The sequence below is a fragment of the Mesoplodon bidens genome (genome assembly GCF_964165515.1).
Source record: "Mesoplodon bidens genome assembly, chromosome: 1".
NCBI lineage: Eukaryota > Metazoa > Chordata > Mammalia > Artiodactyla > Ziphiidae > Mesoplodon > Mesoplodon bidens.
The window spans coordinates 178,983,808-178,999,901 of NC_138176.1; the positions used below are offsets into that span (position 1 = coordinate 178,983,808).

The 16,094-nt window shown below is 39.9% G+C and overlaps 1 protein-coding gene and 1 long non-coding RNA gene across 2 annotated transcripts in view; one reads left to right on the plus strand and one right to left on the minus strand.

The window, feature by feature from the left end:
- The window catches only part of LOC308624997, a 38,332-nt gene extending 31,416 nt beyond the window's left edge, over positions 1-6,916 (minus strand). The window contains exons 1-2 of the long non-coding RNA XR_014017034.1: positions 6,816-6,916; positions 1,713-1,769 (exon numbers count right to left, since the gene is read on the minus strand). This is a non-coding gene — a long non-coding RNA (uncharacterized lncRNA). The remainder of the gene's footprint in view (positions 1-1,712; positions 1,770-6,815) is intronic.
- An 83-nt stretch (positions 6,917-6,999) lies between these two features.
- Positions 7,000-16,094, plus strand: part of MOB1B (MOB kinase activator 1B) — a 63,097-nt gene continuing 54,002 nt past the window's right edge. Inside the window, exons 1-2 of the mRNA XM_081248808.1 lie at positions 7,000-7,016; positions 7,262-7,440. Coding sequence (XP_081104934.1) covers positions 7,427-7,440 — 14 coding nt within the window. The 5' untranslated portion in view covers positions 7,000-7,016; positions 7,262-7,426. The remainder of the gene's footprint in view (positions 7,017-7,261; positions 7,441-16,094) is intronic.

Sequence of the window (16,094 nt, forward strand, 5' to 3'; positions counted from 1 at the left end):
TTCTCCTGTTGCGGAGCATGGGCTCTGGGCACGCGGGCTTCAGTAGTTGTGGCATGTAGGCTTAGTAGTTGTGATTCACGGGCTCTAGAGCTCAGACTCAGTAGTTGTGGCACACAGGCTTAGTTGCTCCGAGACGTGGGATCTTCGCGGACCAGGACTCGAACCCTTGTCCCCTGCACTGGCAGGCAGATTCTTAACCACTGCACCACCAGGGGAGTCCATATCATGGTGCTTTAAGACACCAACATGGTTTGGCAATGATGAGTGGGGAGATAGAAGTTTTATTAAATTATGCTGTTTATATATATATATATATATATATATATATATATATATATATATCTCAAGAATTTAAGTGCAAGGAGTAAATACATACTATTTACTTCTGAATGCATAGGATCCAATTCTCTGACCACCAGAATAGGTGAGGTTCCAGGGGCTTCCCTGGTGGCGCAGTAGTTGAGAGTCCGCCTGCCGATGCAGGGGACACGGGTTCGTGCCCTGGTCCAGGAAGATCCCACATGCTGCGGAGCAACTAAGCCTGTGAGCCATGGCCGCTGAGCCTGTGCGTTCAGAGCCTGTGCTCCGCAACGGGAGAGACCACAACAGTGAGAGGCCCGCATACCGAAAAAAAAAAAAAAGGTGAGGTTCCTATAATACACTCACATACAACATGGACCTTTCCTTCCTGACACACAATTTCTAATTTTGCTTTTCTTTGTTTGACTGCCTGTATTTCTCAATGATCCATAGGATTCATAATGGCAGTGACTATATCCTTGTTTTTTTGCTCACAGAGGCCCATAATAGACAATAAATACTTGTTGAGTTGATAAATGATTTGCACTTCATCATTCCCTTAAATCCAGCATCCTATAGCACAAAATTCACCTTCAAAGGAATGAACATCTTGAAAGGGAGCGTACTGTTTTCGGTTTGGGATCAATGGAAGATCCTTCTTCCATTGTAACACATTATAATGTGTTTTGATGCTCTATGGTTTTTGGTGATAAATGAATGCATTGAGAGACGCCAACCTTTACAAACAACCTTTAATACTTCCATTCATTTCTATTACATTAAAATAATATGTCCTCGAAATAAAGATGCAGACGTAGAGAATGGACTTGAGGACAAGGGGAGGGGGAAGGGTAAGTTGGGACAAAGTGAGAGAGTAGCATTGACATATATACACTACCAAACGTAAAATAGATAGTTCATGGGAAGCAGCTGCATAGCATGGGGAGATCAGCTCGGTGCTTTGTGACCCCCTAGAGGGGTGGGATAGGGAGGGTGGGAGGGAGGGAGACTCAAGAGGGAGGGCATATGGGGATATGTATATATATATGTATATATATATGTATATGTATATATATGTATATGTATATATGTATATATGTATACATATAGCTGATTCACTTTGTTATACAGCAGAAACTAACACAACATTGTAAAGCAATTATACTCCAATACCGATGTTAAAAAAAATAATATGTCCTTGAGAAGCATTTATAACCATTAATTGGTGTGTCTTTAATGAAGATATAGAATTAAAATCTAAAGACCATTGATAAGGATGAGGTTGAATTGTTAGCTATGTTAAATGGGATCGTGTAGCATGCCAAAATTCCTTTAGAATATATTCATTCTAATTTAGGTCATCCTGGGAAGTGGGGGAAAGAAATGGACTTCACTGAATTGATTGTACTTACGAGCTATGTGATCTTGAGCAAGTTACATACAAAACCTCTCAGCATTAGTTTCCTTATCTATAAAAGAGGGAAAATAACACCTAATATCAACCTCATGGGGAAGTGTAAGAAATAAATAAAACAGAGATAAAATATACAAAAAGCTTAGCATAGTGATTGGCCCATCAGGAATAATCAAAAAATGGTAGTTATAAAAGCAAAAATAATATGTAATAAACTAATTAGATGGAATAATTACCACATCAATCTAGATATTATGTAACCAAAACACTCCTGCACAACGGAATGCATTTTATCAGGTTACTAAAGATTTGTTGCCGGGGTATACTTTATCTCATGTTTGTTTTTCAGGTATCTATTCTTTCAGAGTCAGATCACATTACCGAATCAGAAGAGAACAGCTACTCAAGAAATACTGAGGCTCAGATTTAGCTACAGGGTTTGAATTCTGCATTTCTTCTCTCTGGCATTAGGAATATTTGCTTTTAGTTTTACAGGTAAAAGAACATTTATATATATATTGGTAGAAAAAGCTAGCTAATGTGAAGGCAAGGAAAGAACTCCTTAGTCCGAAAACTCATCTTCTATGTTAAACATTTAAAACCCCATTAACAGTAACACTTTTTCTAGGCTTTTTCAAAATGAGACCTGCTATTTGTTTGTTTTCTTTTTATTATGGAAAATTTCAAAACTAAACAGAAGTAGACAGCACAGTATAATGATCCTCATGTACTCATCACCTGGTTTTGACAATTACTAACTCACTTCATCTATAGTCCTACTTTCTTTCCCCCTCCCACGCTATTCTGAAGCAAATCCCAGGCATATTATTTCATCTGCAATTATTTCAGTACATATTTCTAAAAAATAAGGACTCAAAAAACACAGCCACAACATCATCACTACAAATAATAATTAGTCCTTAGTAACATCAAATATCCAACGTTTAAATTTTTTGGTTGTCTATAAATGACATAAACATTTGCTATTGTTCTTTTTCAGATTGCTTATTTGAATCGAGATGCAAATGACTGTACATGTTACAGCTGGATGATATGTCTCTTATCTTTCAATCTCTATGTCTCTCCTTCAGCTCTATTTTTTTCTTGCAATTCATTTGTTGAAGAAATTAGGTCCTGCATATTTTCCCCACTGTTTGGATTTGTTGCTTGCATCCCTGTTGTGTCATTTAACGTGTTCTTTACCATATTCTTCTGTGCCTTATATTTCCTATAATTTGTTAAATCTGATATAGAGGCTTGATCAGATTCAGGTTCTATTTTGTTGGCAAGACTTCTGCACAGGTGATGATATAGTCTTCCATCAGGACACATAAAGTGTGGTTTTCTCTTGTGATACTAGTGGCCGTTGGTGATCAATGTCTAGATCCATTAATCCATTAGGGGTTGCAAAAATAGTGATATTCTAATAATAATTCAATCATTCCTATTTCTTTCATTTTTATTTTTTTGGGCTGTGTGGGGTCTTCGTTGCTGTGTGCAGGCTTTCTCTAGTTGCTGTGAGCGGGGGCTACTCTTTGTTGCAGTGCGTGGGCTTCTCATTGCAGTGGCTTCTCTTGCTGTGGAGCATGGGCTCTAGGCTTGCAGGCTTCAGTAGTTGCAGCACGCAAGCCCAGTAGTTGCAGTTCACGGGCTCTAGAGTGCAGGCTCAGTAGCTGTGGTGCAGGGGCTTAGTTGCTCCACGGCATGTGGGATCTTCCCAGACCAGGGATCGAACGCGTGTCCCCTGCATTGGCAGGTGGATTCTTAACCACTGCGCCACCGGGGAAGTCCCTCTATTTCATTTTTTTTTTAAACTGAAATACTTCTATAAGGAAAAATTTCCCCTGACCTATTACTTGGAAATTTGGCTTTACCTGGTGTTATTTTCTTGGAGAAGGGTAACATAGTAATTAACACATTGGCAGTGACTAACTTATCCTATAAAAAGATGCGATGAATCATTTTCTTTATAATTGTAGAAACCCTCACCTTGAAGGAAAAGGAGAATATAACCACAACTGAAGGAGAGGAAGTAAATGGTGAACAAAAACCTGAGATATCTGGGAAGAGAAGAAACACAGACGCTTAAAGGTAACACTTTGCTAAGTCTGTTCTTATCTGGCATATAAATTCCTATTTGGAAGCCCACCTTAAGGCTTTGAATACTATCAATATTTACTTACTGAGGTGTCCTGCATTCTTATTTCCTGTTCAGATCTCTCCCCAGACTTTGCACAGCTGTCAAAACTCTACCTGACATGGCAACTTTGATGTCTAAAAGACATTTCAGAGTTAACATATCTAACATGGAACTTTTAGTTTCACCTCAAAATTGTGACTCAGATCTTCCCTATTTTACTAAATGGCAGCACCATCCACCAGTTACTAAAGCCAAAATAACAGGAGTAGTCTTTGACTCCTTCTTTTCTCCAATCCCTATAATCAATCAATGAATCACCAAGTGCTGTTCATTTTGAGATTATTAACTTCTTTCTTTTTTTTTTTTTTCTTTTTGCGGTATGTGGGCCTCTCACTGTTGTGGCCTCTCCCGTTGCGGAGCACAGGCTCCGGATGCGCAGGCCCAGCGGCCATGGCTCACGGGCCCAGCCGCTCCGCGGCATATGGGATCCTCCCAGACCGGGGCACGAACCCGTATCCCCTGCATCAGCAGGCGGACTCTCAACCACTGCGCCACCAGGGAGGCCCTATTAACTTCTTTCTATTATTTATGACACCACCCTAAACCAAGTCACAGCTGTTGAGAAACAATTGTGCTATTACAATAAGTCTTCTGGCATCCCTGCTGACATGTTTGGCCTCCTCTGGAACATTCTCCACAAGAAGGGAGAGTGATCTTTCTAAAATGTTAATCAAGGATCATGAGCTGATAATCGTTGAAGCTGTGTGATGGATTCATTATACTAATTTCTTCCCCGCTTTATGTGTCTGAAATTTTCCAAATTAAAAAAATAAAATGTTATTCAGATTATTTATCTTAACTTCTTACTATTTTACTTCTCAGCTGACTCCTCTATGTTCTTAAAATAAAACCAGATGGCTGTGAACCCCAGCCAGCCCTCAGTCTACATGTCCAGCTTTATCTGATGCCACTCTTCTTGCTCAGGCTGCCCAGGGTTCTCAGTTCTGAGAACCCTTTAAGCTCTTTCTTATCTTAGAGCATTTGTACTTTTTATCCCCTCTACCAGAAAATGATTATTGCCTAGCTCTTTGCAAGGCTGGCTCCTTCTTCTTCCTACAGGTCTCAGCAAAACTTCACCTCCTTAGAGAGGCCTTTCTTAACCACTCAATCTAAATTAGATCTTCCTTCACCACTACTCTCTGTCATATTATTCAGTTTATTTTATACCTTACCACAATTTATAATTATCTTGTTTGTTTATGTAAATATACTTGTTTATTAAAAGAAATTAATTTGAATGAATATTTAAAGATATGTGAAGGCATATACCCACTCACATTCTATTCTATTCTAATTCATGTTATAATTCCACTTCTTTGAGAAACTGGTGGATATAATATAAATTTTAATAATCTTGCTTCATAAACAAAATAAGATTTTGATTAGGAGAGTAACTTCTTGAAATTGAAATTTTAGGAAGAGAGTGATATGAAATTTGGATTGGTGAAGAAGAACATGGAATTAGAAATCTCTATTTGAATGTAGTCTCTCTTTGATTCTAAACTGCCCAATATTTGTAAGTGCTGAATAATTTTAAGTGACAGTCATTGTTTGATTTAAATGTCTAACCTCTGAAATTATATTTTGTATTATTAACATGACACCTCTCTCATTTTTACAACCAATACATTTATGTGTTATCAGCTGTTAATTTCAGGCAATTCTCCTAGTGGTATGATAAAGAACTCAGTATTTTTGCAGATTCTGTCCTCTCCCAATCATTGCCCTGACTCAAGAGTCATAGGATTCATTTAAATTTAGTTAGACCAAGAGCAAGGCTACATAAGCCAGCCTCCCAAACCATGGAGCAGATGGAAATTGTCTGCCAGTAATCTAAAGGATGTCCCTGGCATGACAGAATTTTAGAACTGGAAGATATCTTAGAGATCATGTAATAATCCAAAGCGCTCATTTTAAAGGGGGTGAAACTGTTGTTCTAACAGGTTTACAGACTTACTCTTCCCAAAATAAAAGATAATATCCTAATCTGGTCATTCAAGTCATTGTCAGAAGACCTTTACGGAATTGTATATTAAATCTGTATCATATCAAAATCTGGAACACAGGGCTTTTATGTCATAAATCCATGATTTTCAGTATAGTAAGATAACGCCTCCTTCTCCCTCCTTTCCAGCACCTTTGGAGCCTTAAGTCTTTTCAAATTATTCCAGTGACCTCTGCTGTTCCTGAGATAGTATCAACACTTCAATATTTTCTTGTTTTTAAAAATGGTTTGATTTACTAACATGCCAAACTAATAGTACATAAACTCAACAGAACACATTTCATATTGGCACCTCCTTCACGTCTATTAGCCCAAGGTGGGTTACTAGCCACACGTAATTTAAATTTTGTTAAGATTCTTTGAAAAGTTACTTGTAGATTTGACGGGTGTTGTGAGTAAAGAAGATGGACATCTCTTCGTAAAATAAATCGGTACCCAAATTGATAATGCTGTGGTGGGCTGGTGGCAACGCTGATTAAGTATTTATGGGGCTCAAGTCCATTATAGCCATTGAGCACTCTGATGCACAAAACATTTTAGAAGCTAGAAAGAATTCAGTACTCCCTTATAGAAGGACTTTCATTTCACATAGTAGGGGCCCAGGACAAGGCTTTATAATCTATTTGCTCCAAATAACTTGGATATGTCACCACAGCCGTTTTCCCAGCTGCTGATGACAGCCTCACTTGCCTGTTCAGACAGTGATGAACCCTAACCATCTACTTGTTTAGGGTTTTAAAACATGCCCATAAGACGACAGGGACCTTGAAAGCCCATTTAGATCCTTTCCTCTCTTCTGGCGGAACCACACCCAAACCATTCCAATCAGATGAAACTCACTCCTGTTTTTACATACGTAGCAGAGAGACTCCACAACATTTCATCTGGGCACTCACAGTGGGCAGAACTCTGGTGGCAATTCCATCCCTCACTGCAGGACTCTGACATCCCAGAGTTGCAGCCAATTTCCTTCCTGACCGCTGAAACCCAGCTAAGCAGCTCGGAGCGCTCTGCCACGACCCCCAACCGGGTAGACTGGCCTCGACCAAACACGGTGGCTCCAGCACACTTGCGGGGCGTGGCCCGGGGCTGCAAAGGTGTCTAGAAAGTAGGGGACCCGGGGCCGCAACGGGAGGGGGAGGGTGGGCGCGTGCCGCTCTCGCGAGAGCTCACGGGGTAGGGGCAGCGAGGGGCTGCAGACGAAGTGCCGGGGGAGCAGCGCCGCGGTCGGGGTGGTTGTTCTCTGTGCTGGAGGCAAGTGGCCCTTTCCCCGCCCCCTTTTCCCTCTCCTCCCACTGAGTGATTCGAACCTTGCGCTTTCCACTTCCGCCCCCTCTGCCAGCCATTGGAACTAGCAAAGCCGAACAAGTTGCAGCCGCCGAGCAGCTGGCGCTCCCCGCCTCCTCCTCCTCTCCTCCTCTTCCTTCTAATCCTTGCCTGGCCACCGACGTCGCCGCCACCCCGAGGCCTCGCGACCGCCGAGCCCGCAGCCCACGCCACGGCCGACATGAGCTTCTTGTTGTGAGTAGCCAGGCCCAGCGTGCACCGGCTTTGTTCAGGAGACCTGGGCCGCGGGTCCCCCACCCCTCTCCCAGCTTTGCCCCTAGCTGCTTGACCCGGGCGTTCCCACCCACCAGGTCTCGGGGAACCTGCCCCGAATGCTCGCGTTGCCTGACCGCCGCCGCCTCCCCGGCCCGCTTCGAGCAGGCGGGGAATCCTCCGGTCCCCAAGGAGGCTCTTTCTCCCCGGACCCCAATGCCTGCGTCCGCATTTCTCTATCACCCCAACCTTTCCTCTCGCTGTTCTCTTGCGTTTGTTTGCACGCTCTATATAGATACCTCCCACTCTTCCGCAAGACCCGTATCCGACGCGTGCCCGGTCGCCTGTCTCCGTCTCTCCTGTTCATTGCTTTTATTTCTGGGTCCCAAGCACAGAAGATAGAGCTTCTACTTTCTTCCGTCACCCCAGGACCCTTTTCATTCCCCACTTAGGTTTTAGGAGTGGGAAGTTGGGGTGACAAGTCTTGTTGATTTAACACAACGCGGCTGCTTGCGCGTCAGGATCCTCTGGTGACAACCTGGGGCCTTGGGGACTGGAGCGCCTTGCTTTCCCGAGGTGCCCCTCCTCCCAGCGTGCTCCCCTGAAGAGTATGGGCTCTATCTTTTTAGACAACCACCATATAGGGTCTGGGTAGTGTGCCCTGGGTTGATTAGGGAGTTGTTTTTTTTTTTTTTTTTTTTTTTTGATTAAAGTTATTTATTTATTTATTTATTTTTAAAAAAATTTTTTGCTTTATAACAAATTTAATCAGTTATACATATACATATGTTTCCATATCTAGGGAGTTGTTTTGCAAATCATTTGTAAATGCCAACTCAACGTCACATTTAGTACTCGTCATTATTTCCCTTATCGTTTATTGCAGACGAGTTGAGGGGGATGGGCAGAAAGATGGGGTGGCCGGACGGGAGTATGGTGGCAGCAGACAAGCCGCAGGTCCTCCGAAAACAGGACCTTACACCCTGGGGAATTACTCTTTTGAAGGCTTCGCTGTGATTCACCTCTGTTTAATCTGTGGTTAGAAAGCTAATAAAAACTCGGAGATTGAAACCCACCCCATATGCTCCTTTACCGTTGTGGAGAAAATTAGCATTTAAAGATTTTCTTCTTTCCCCACCTCCCATAATTTTTCGTCCTCACATTGGCACCTGAATCCTGAGAATTTAATTAACCCTTATTTTCACAAGCTTATATCTAGAATGTTAATCCTTTTTAGGGTGTTTAAGCAAAACTGAGCCATCACAGAGGCTAACCGGCAGGTGGACTTGCTAATATTTCTAATATGCACAGGGGGTGCCTGGCTTGTGTCAACCTGCCTAACACATTTGAGCTTATGAAACCTCTTTCTTAGGCTCATGCTAGAAGTTGATTCTGAGTTTGTCAGATAGGTAGTACTAGATGAGAGGACTGAGTGATTTCATAAACGTCTTTGCTTCCTATTTTAGTTTGAATCAAGATAGCCAAGCATCTCCACTTGAAACTTCTCATCTTGAGTATTTTTTGCATTGCTGTTTTTTGATTTCTTCAAGAATTTAAAAGCTGTCTTTGAAATAGCAATGTAGGTATGTCCTTGACGGCTTCTGATGGGCCTGTGTCTCTTGGAACTCATAGCTAAAATTGTTTGAAGCAGGGAAGAACCATATTTGGCTGAAACTAGGGGATAGAGAAGGTTTGGGTGGTATTTTCTGAATATAAATACAATAGTATCCTGCTTTTCCATGGCTCAGTAATAATTACAGAAATGTAATGGATAAGTTCATTATCCTGAAGCATATTACTTCATAAGAAGAATCTTGCCATAACTAATGTAGATAGCACATTAGAGGGTTTGTAGTATTTGGAACACAATTTTTCAGTCAGATCACACGTAGCAGTTAATAAATTCTCAAGATATTTTGCCCGTGTGCTGCTTGACAGTCCAAAAAAGTTAATCTAATATTTTTGGTTTTGATTTTTGTCCACCGATAGTTTAAAATCTGAAGTGAACACCTCGTAAGTAGAAATAATTATTATCAGAAGTGAAAGAACAAAGTTTTGGTTATTATCTATTTGTTATTTGGTATAATTTCCTGAATATTATTTCTGTACCAACAGATAAGCAGAGAAAATAAGAGTTGCAGTTTAGGAGTTAAACACAAATATTTCTCTCCAGTTCTTGGAAGCTTATTTGTAAAGCAGCTATAAGTGGATGAAGCTGCAAAAATAAGGGCAGTGTGAGATAGGGTTATGAAGGTGATGACTCATAACTCTTGAGGGCTTTAAGATAGAAGAAAAGAATTATTGATTTAAAAAACATCATTCATTGTGCAAGCACTGGTGTAGGCACTGGTTCAGAATAAATTTGCACTGCTTTGATTCTAACTGGGACAAACCTTTGGTTGTTCTGCATATTGGCCTGTGTGTGTCTTCAAATTAAGCTAAACTCCCAGATAGTGCATGCAAAAACTTCACAAGAACCGAATTTAACTTTGTAGACTCAAATCTTTAAACACATCCATAGTACCTTCTGTGTGCTAGGCATTGTGCAAGATGTGAGACTCTAGAAATGGTAGACAGTGTATAAACAGTCATTTGTAATAGATGCAATACAAGCATAGGGGCCCAAAGAATACAGAGCATTGTGTTCTATTTGAGCAGGGGGAAGATTTCATGGAAGAAGTGATGGATAGTTAATGGAAGGTATAACGAGAGTTCTCTAAAAGGGTGAGGGGAAATGGGAGATTTCAGTTAGAGGAAACATCATGGGGGCATGAAATTGCCTGTGAATTCTCCATTTTCAGGTTTGTTCAAGAGGCTGTAGAATTTGGGAGCTAGATGGGGTCTATCAGTAACACAGCTTACTCCTCTCTTTTTTGCTAAAGTGGCAAAATCACCAACCTCACGTTACTGGCCTAATTACTGGCCTGGGTAGAATTGGAACACAGGTCTCTTGACTTAGGGCTTTTCCTCTCCTGACATTTTATGCATATAAAATTGAGGGAGATTTAGGATCAGAGTGAGTTCTTAACAGTCATTCAAAAAATATATAGAGTGTTCTCTATGTTTCTAGCATTTTTAGATTGCAAGTCTCTTCTGACATGGAATTCCACAGAAACATTTGACTAGGAAAAAACCAAGGTGTAATTTCCTAATGTAAGACTGCTTGGTTGGAACAGAGTTAGAACAAATATAGTTAACTTTAAAACAGAAGTTTGTAGGAAGGTGGTTTAGGAATGAGAATGAATATAAACCAGGTCTGTTTCTGTATAGGAAGAAACAAAGAGGTTGGGAAAGGAAGGAAATATTTATTGAACATTATGCTAGACAGCTGCCATTTGTGTTTTCAAAAGAATAGCAGTTTGGGAAAGGGGACCCAGGGTTTTAGCTGTGTTTATATGTGTCTCTCTCTGTCTCCCTCTTCTACTTCTCTCTTCTCTCTTACCTCCTTCTTTCCTCCAAACACCTCCCCCCGCCACGCCCCCCATACCAGCATCTTTGTTTTCAGGCAGATGATTCAACTGATTTTAGTGCTTCAATATCCTCACCTGTAAAAGAAATTAATAATAAAAATAGCCTGCTAAGTGCTTACCGTGTGCCAGACACCAAATGCTTTACATAAGTAACTCAATAACTAGCAGGAACCCCATTTTTACAGATGAAGAAACTGGCAAAGAGATGTTAAATAATTTGTTCAAATTATGTAGCTAGTCAGTGGGGTCGCTGGGATTTGAATCCTGGCAGTCTAGATCCAGAGAACCTACCTCATATTACCTTATCTCTAATTGATAAAATTATATAAAAAGGTGGTATTCAGATAGGCCTTGTTTTTAAGAGAAGTCTTTCATGACCAGGTATTAATATCTCATACTGTGAGGACAGCTTTCTAAGCGTCATCAGTAATATAATGGTGGAAGAGAAAATAGAAACCTTTAAATAATACTTTAAGATTATTTTTGACTTTTATTTTTAGCGTAAGAATAATACTAGTTGATTCACTTTGTTATACAACGGCAACTAACAACAATGTAAAGCAATTGTACTCCAATAAAGATGTTTTAAAAAAAAAGAAAGAATAATACACATGTTGGAGTAATCACAAAATACTTTTAAGGAAAGGAAGAAAATAAAAATCTCTCATAATCACACCTTCAGAGATAACTATTGTATTTTGTGATATCACTTCCTAATCTTTTCTGTCATGTTTTTATTTGTACATATGTAAAAATACACAAATGGATCCCTACTGTCCATAGACCAGGTTTTTCACTTGTGAATTTTTTATGTCAGTATACTTCTACAGCATCACTTTGAGTGGCTGTTGACCAAGTATTATCTTTGCAGTTTTGTTATCTGACCAACCAATTTAATACGTTACGCTTTTTCGGGGGTGGGGGGGAGGGAGTTGAAGTAAGTATGGTCATCTTTTCAGAATTATAGTTTTGGGAATTGCAAATATCAATACTTGGCTGTCCTTAGTTTACTCTTACCATCTGATACAGGATTGCTTTTGCTTTACATTACTGAGTGCGAAATAATTACTATGTGATTACTTTTACCATTAATGACTTTTTTTCCTTGATGTACTTGAAGAGTTTTTGTATCTTTGGAGTTTCTGATATATGAAAGCACATGTAGTACTTGTCTTCAAATGTGTATTTGATTAGGAGGTATTGAAGCAGAATACTTGTGTTACTTCTTGAGAAATACAAGAAAAATGGTACCTATTAGGAATGTTAAGTCCTATAGAGAAGTTTTAAACTCTCCTTTCTTCCAACATTCCATTTTTTAAAAGATTGAGATATAATTGATGTATAACATTAGTTTCAGGGATATAACTTCCATTTTTGTTTTGTATCAGTTAACTAACTTAAGGCCATCTTTTATAGCATGCTTAATTAAAGTGTAGCTGTGAAACCTGTTCATTTGCAGAAGTGATTTTTAAGTTTTATTTTGAAACATTTTCAAATTTTTAGAAAAGCTGCAAAGAATAGCACAAAGAACTCCCATATATTCCTTATCCAGAGAACCCACTTAGTTTCATTAGTTGCTCCAATAATGTCATCCTCAGCAAAAGGATCCAGTCAGGAATCATGTATCACACCCAGTTTTCTGTGTGCTGCCTTCTTCAAACTGAAACATTACCTTAGTTTTTCCTTGACTTCCAGGATTTTTATATCTTTGAGGACTACAGGCCAGTCATTTTGTAGAATATCTCTCAGTTTGAGTTTGTCTGGTGTTTCCTTGTGGTGAGACCTGGTTGTGCATTTGAGGCACAAGTATCACAGGTGTGATACATGTTTTTCTTACAGCATCTTATCAGGTGCACATAATGTATGTTTGTCCATTGTTGGAGGTGATTCCTTTGATTAAAGTGTCTACAAAGATTCTCCAGTATAAAGTTATTATATATTTTTTCTTTTTGATTAATATTTTGTCGGGAGCTATTTTGAGATTATGTAACTATCTCCTTCCATTTTCACCTACTAGTTTGAGTGTTCATTGATATTTCTTCTGTATATTACTACTATGATGCTTGCCAATATTCTAATTCTGTCATTGCTTTCACATTTATTATTTGACATTTTTACTGTAAGGGATCACTTATTCTTCCCATTTATTTATTTTTTTAGTATCAGTGTGAACTCATGGGTTCCTGTTTTATTTAATGAGTTTTAATCTGTAATCATTATTTATTTTGGTGCTTAAATTGTCTCAGTTTTAGCTAGTTGGAGTCCTGTTCAGGCTGGCTTCTGTGTCCCTTTGATTTGTTCCTGTCTTTCTCTGAGTACTCCGTTACTTTCCGGCACAATCAGATATTCCAGGTTTATCTTTTTTTTTTAAATTAATTAATTAAATTAATTTATTTTTGGCTGCATTGGGTCTTCGTCGCTGTGTGTGTGCTACTCTTCGTTGCGGTGCACAGGCTTCTCACGTGTTAGCTTCTCTTGTTGTGGAGCACGGTCTCTAGGCGCGTGGGCTTCAGTAGTTGTGGCACACGGGCTCAATGGTTGTGGATCACGGGCTCAGTAGTTGTGGCTCATGGGCTCTAGAGTACAGGCTCAGTAGTTGTGGCGCAGGGGCTTAGTTGCTCCACAGCATGTGAGATCTTCCCAGACCAGGGCTCGAACCTGTGTTCCCTGCATTGGCAGGCAGATTCTTAACCACTGTGCCACCAGGGAGGTTCCCCAGGTTTATCTTATACTTTCTCTGCCTCAGTCCTGGAACTGGCCATTTCTCTAAGGGCCTTGGCTCTGGCCAGTGATGAATAGTATTTGGAAACTAGAATTTAGGTGATAGGTGTGCCTATTACTACATATGTTTTTCTGCTCCCAGGCCCTCTCATTGGACAATGCTAGAAAATACATACCCATACAAATTTACATCCAAATATTTTATTCTATATCTATCCATATATACCCAATGAGTTCACACTAATTCCTGCAATTCTGAGCACAGGGTTCATCCTGGTCTTATCCCTTTATGTATTTTTCACTTTCTCCTTTGTCAGTGAGAAACCTGGCTCCCATTATCCTCAATATACTTATTTGTTCAGACCTCTATATATATAGCTATTCTTCTAACTCTGCCTGGCCACCTTCCATGTGGCTTGGCCTCCAGCTGTCATCCAGCCACCATTACTCCTCTCCTGAGCATGTGTGGATGCTTCCTTTGGCCATATTAAGGATGAAAGTAGTCTGAGACTCCACTATGTGTGGTATGAGTGTGATAGTAATCCAGTTTTTTCCCCATGAATCCTATGTTTAGGACCAATACCTCAGAGATGTTGGGAGGATTAGATATCCTGAACGTAAAAGGCCTAGCTCAATGTGCAGCAGTGATATCTAGTTCACTGTCAATATCTCAACAGTGTGATGGTTGCTTGTAGCTGTTATTATTTTTTATAAACATAGTCATCATTTCTGATTACTAAATCATAGCCAATTTCTGTAGGTTTATTATCATATATATTAGTGCTACTTTGATTTTCTGAAGTTAGAACTTAAAAGCAGGAGTTTGAAGGTAAACAAACATTATTTGGGTAATAGTCTAAGTACCTCATAGTCAAGCAGCCTTATTAATATTTGTAATGGAAAGACTGAATCTTATTTTATTGCTACTATTGTTTTATTTTTTTCCCTAAGTTCTCTTGTTGTTCTCAAACTGAAATTTGATGAGGATAGTTCAGTAGTTATAGTACTGGGTGTTAATTTTTGTGTGTTTCTTTGTAGAAATAGTTGATGGTTTAACTTAAATAATTTCTTAGTATTCAGTATAAACATAGAATAAAGTGGAAACAGTAGGGGTAAAAGGCTTTTATGGGGCTTCCCTGGTGGCGCAGTGGTTGGGAGTCTGCCTGCTGATGCGGGGGACACGGGTTCGTGCCCCGGTCCGGGAGGATCCCACGTACTGCGGAGCGGCTGGGCCCGTGGGCCGTGGCTGCTGGGCCTGCGCGTCCGGAGCCTGTGCTCCGCAGCGGGAGAGGCCACAGCAGTGAGAGGCCCGCATACCGCAAAAAAAAAAAAAAAAAAAAAAAAGTCTTTTATGGCAACTTTTCTGGTATCTCGATGCCCAGATCATTGGGCAGCAGCATGACCTTCTCTTTAGAGAATCTGTTTGTTTGCTGGTGCCCTGTAGCATTAGATTTAACTACTGAAATAGCTCTTTGTTTAAAAACTCCATGTTGGTTATAGGTTGTACTCACGTATGCCTGGTTCCATTCTCCCTAACCCTTCCCCACACCCTGCCAAATGTTCAACTGGTTCTCTTATTTTCAACTCTTAGAAATTGTACTTTTGAGTCAGTGAATAACACCGATTTGTCAAAACTGAAGTCTCAACCGGAACACAGCATTGTTTTGAGGACTGATGTTTGTGTTTCCTCTCTATTGTTAAGGACTCCCAAAGGGGTCTTATTTGTCAGAACGTTCAACCTTTTAATCAGTCCTTTGTTAACCTTGTCAATTTTTAATTTGGGAAATGGCAAGTTATCAAGATCTGAAATAAAAAAATTTTTTTTCAGATTGTCGTTAGAGCCAAACTATACCAAAAAGTACAATTCTAAGTGGCTAGACATTTGGGAACCAAAATGTTCCTCAATTGAGCTGTATTAATTTTAGCTTTTGCCAATCTTGAGAAAGAAAAATGGAGCTGAAGGAATCAGGCTCCCTGACTTCAGACTATACTACAAAGCTACAGTAATCAATACAGTATGGTACTGGCACAAAAACAGACATATAGATCAGTGGAACAGGGTAGAAACCCCAGAGATAAACCCATGGACATATGGTCACCTTATCTTTGATAAAGGAGGTAAGAATATACAATGGAGAAAAGACAGCCTCTTCAGTAAGTGGTTCTGGGAACACTGGACAGCTGCATGTAAAATAATTAAATTAGAACCCTTCCTAACACCAGGCACAAAAATAAACTCAAAAGGGATTAAATACCTAAATGTAAGGCCAGACACTATAAAAGTCTTAGAGGAAAACATAGGTAGAACACTCTGTGACACAAGTCACAGCAAGATCCTTTTTGACCCACCTCCTAGAGAAATGGAAATAAAAACAAAAATAAACAAATGGGACCTTATGAAACTTAAAAGCTTTTGCACAGCAAAGGAAACCATAAACAGGATGA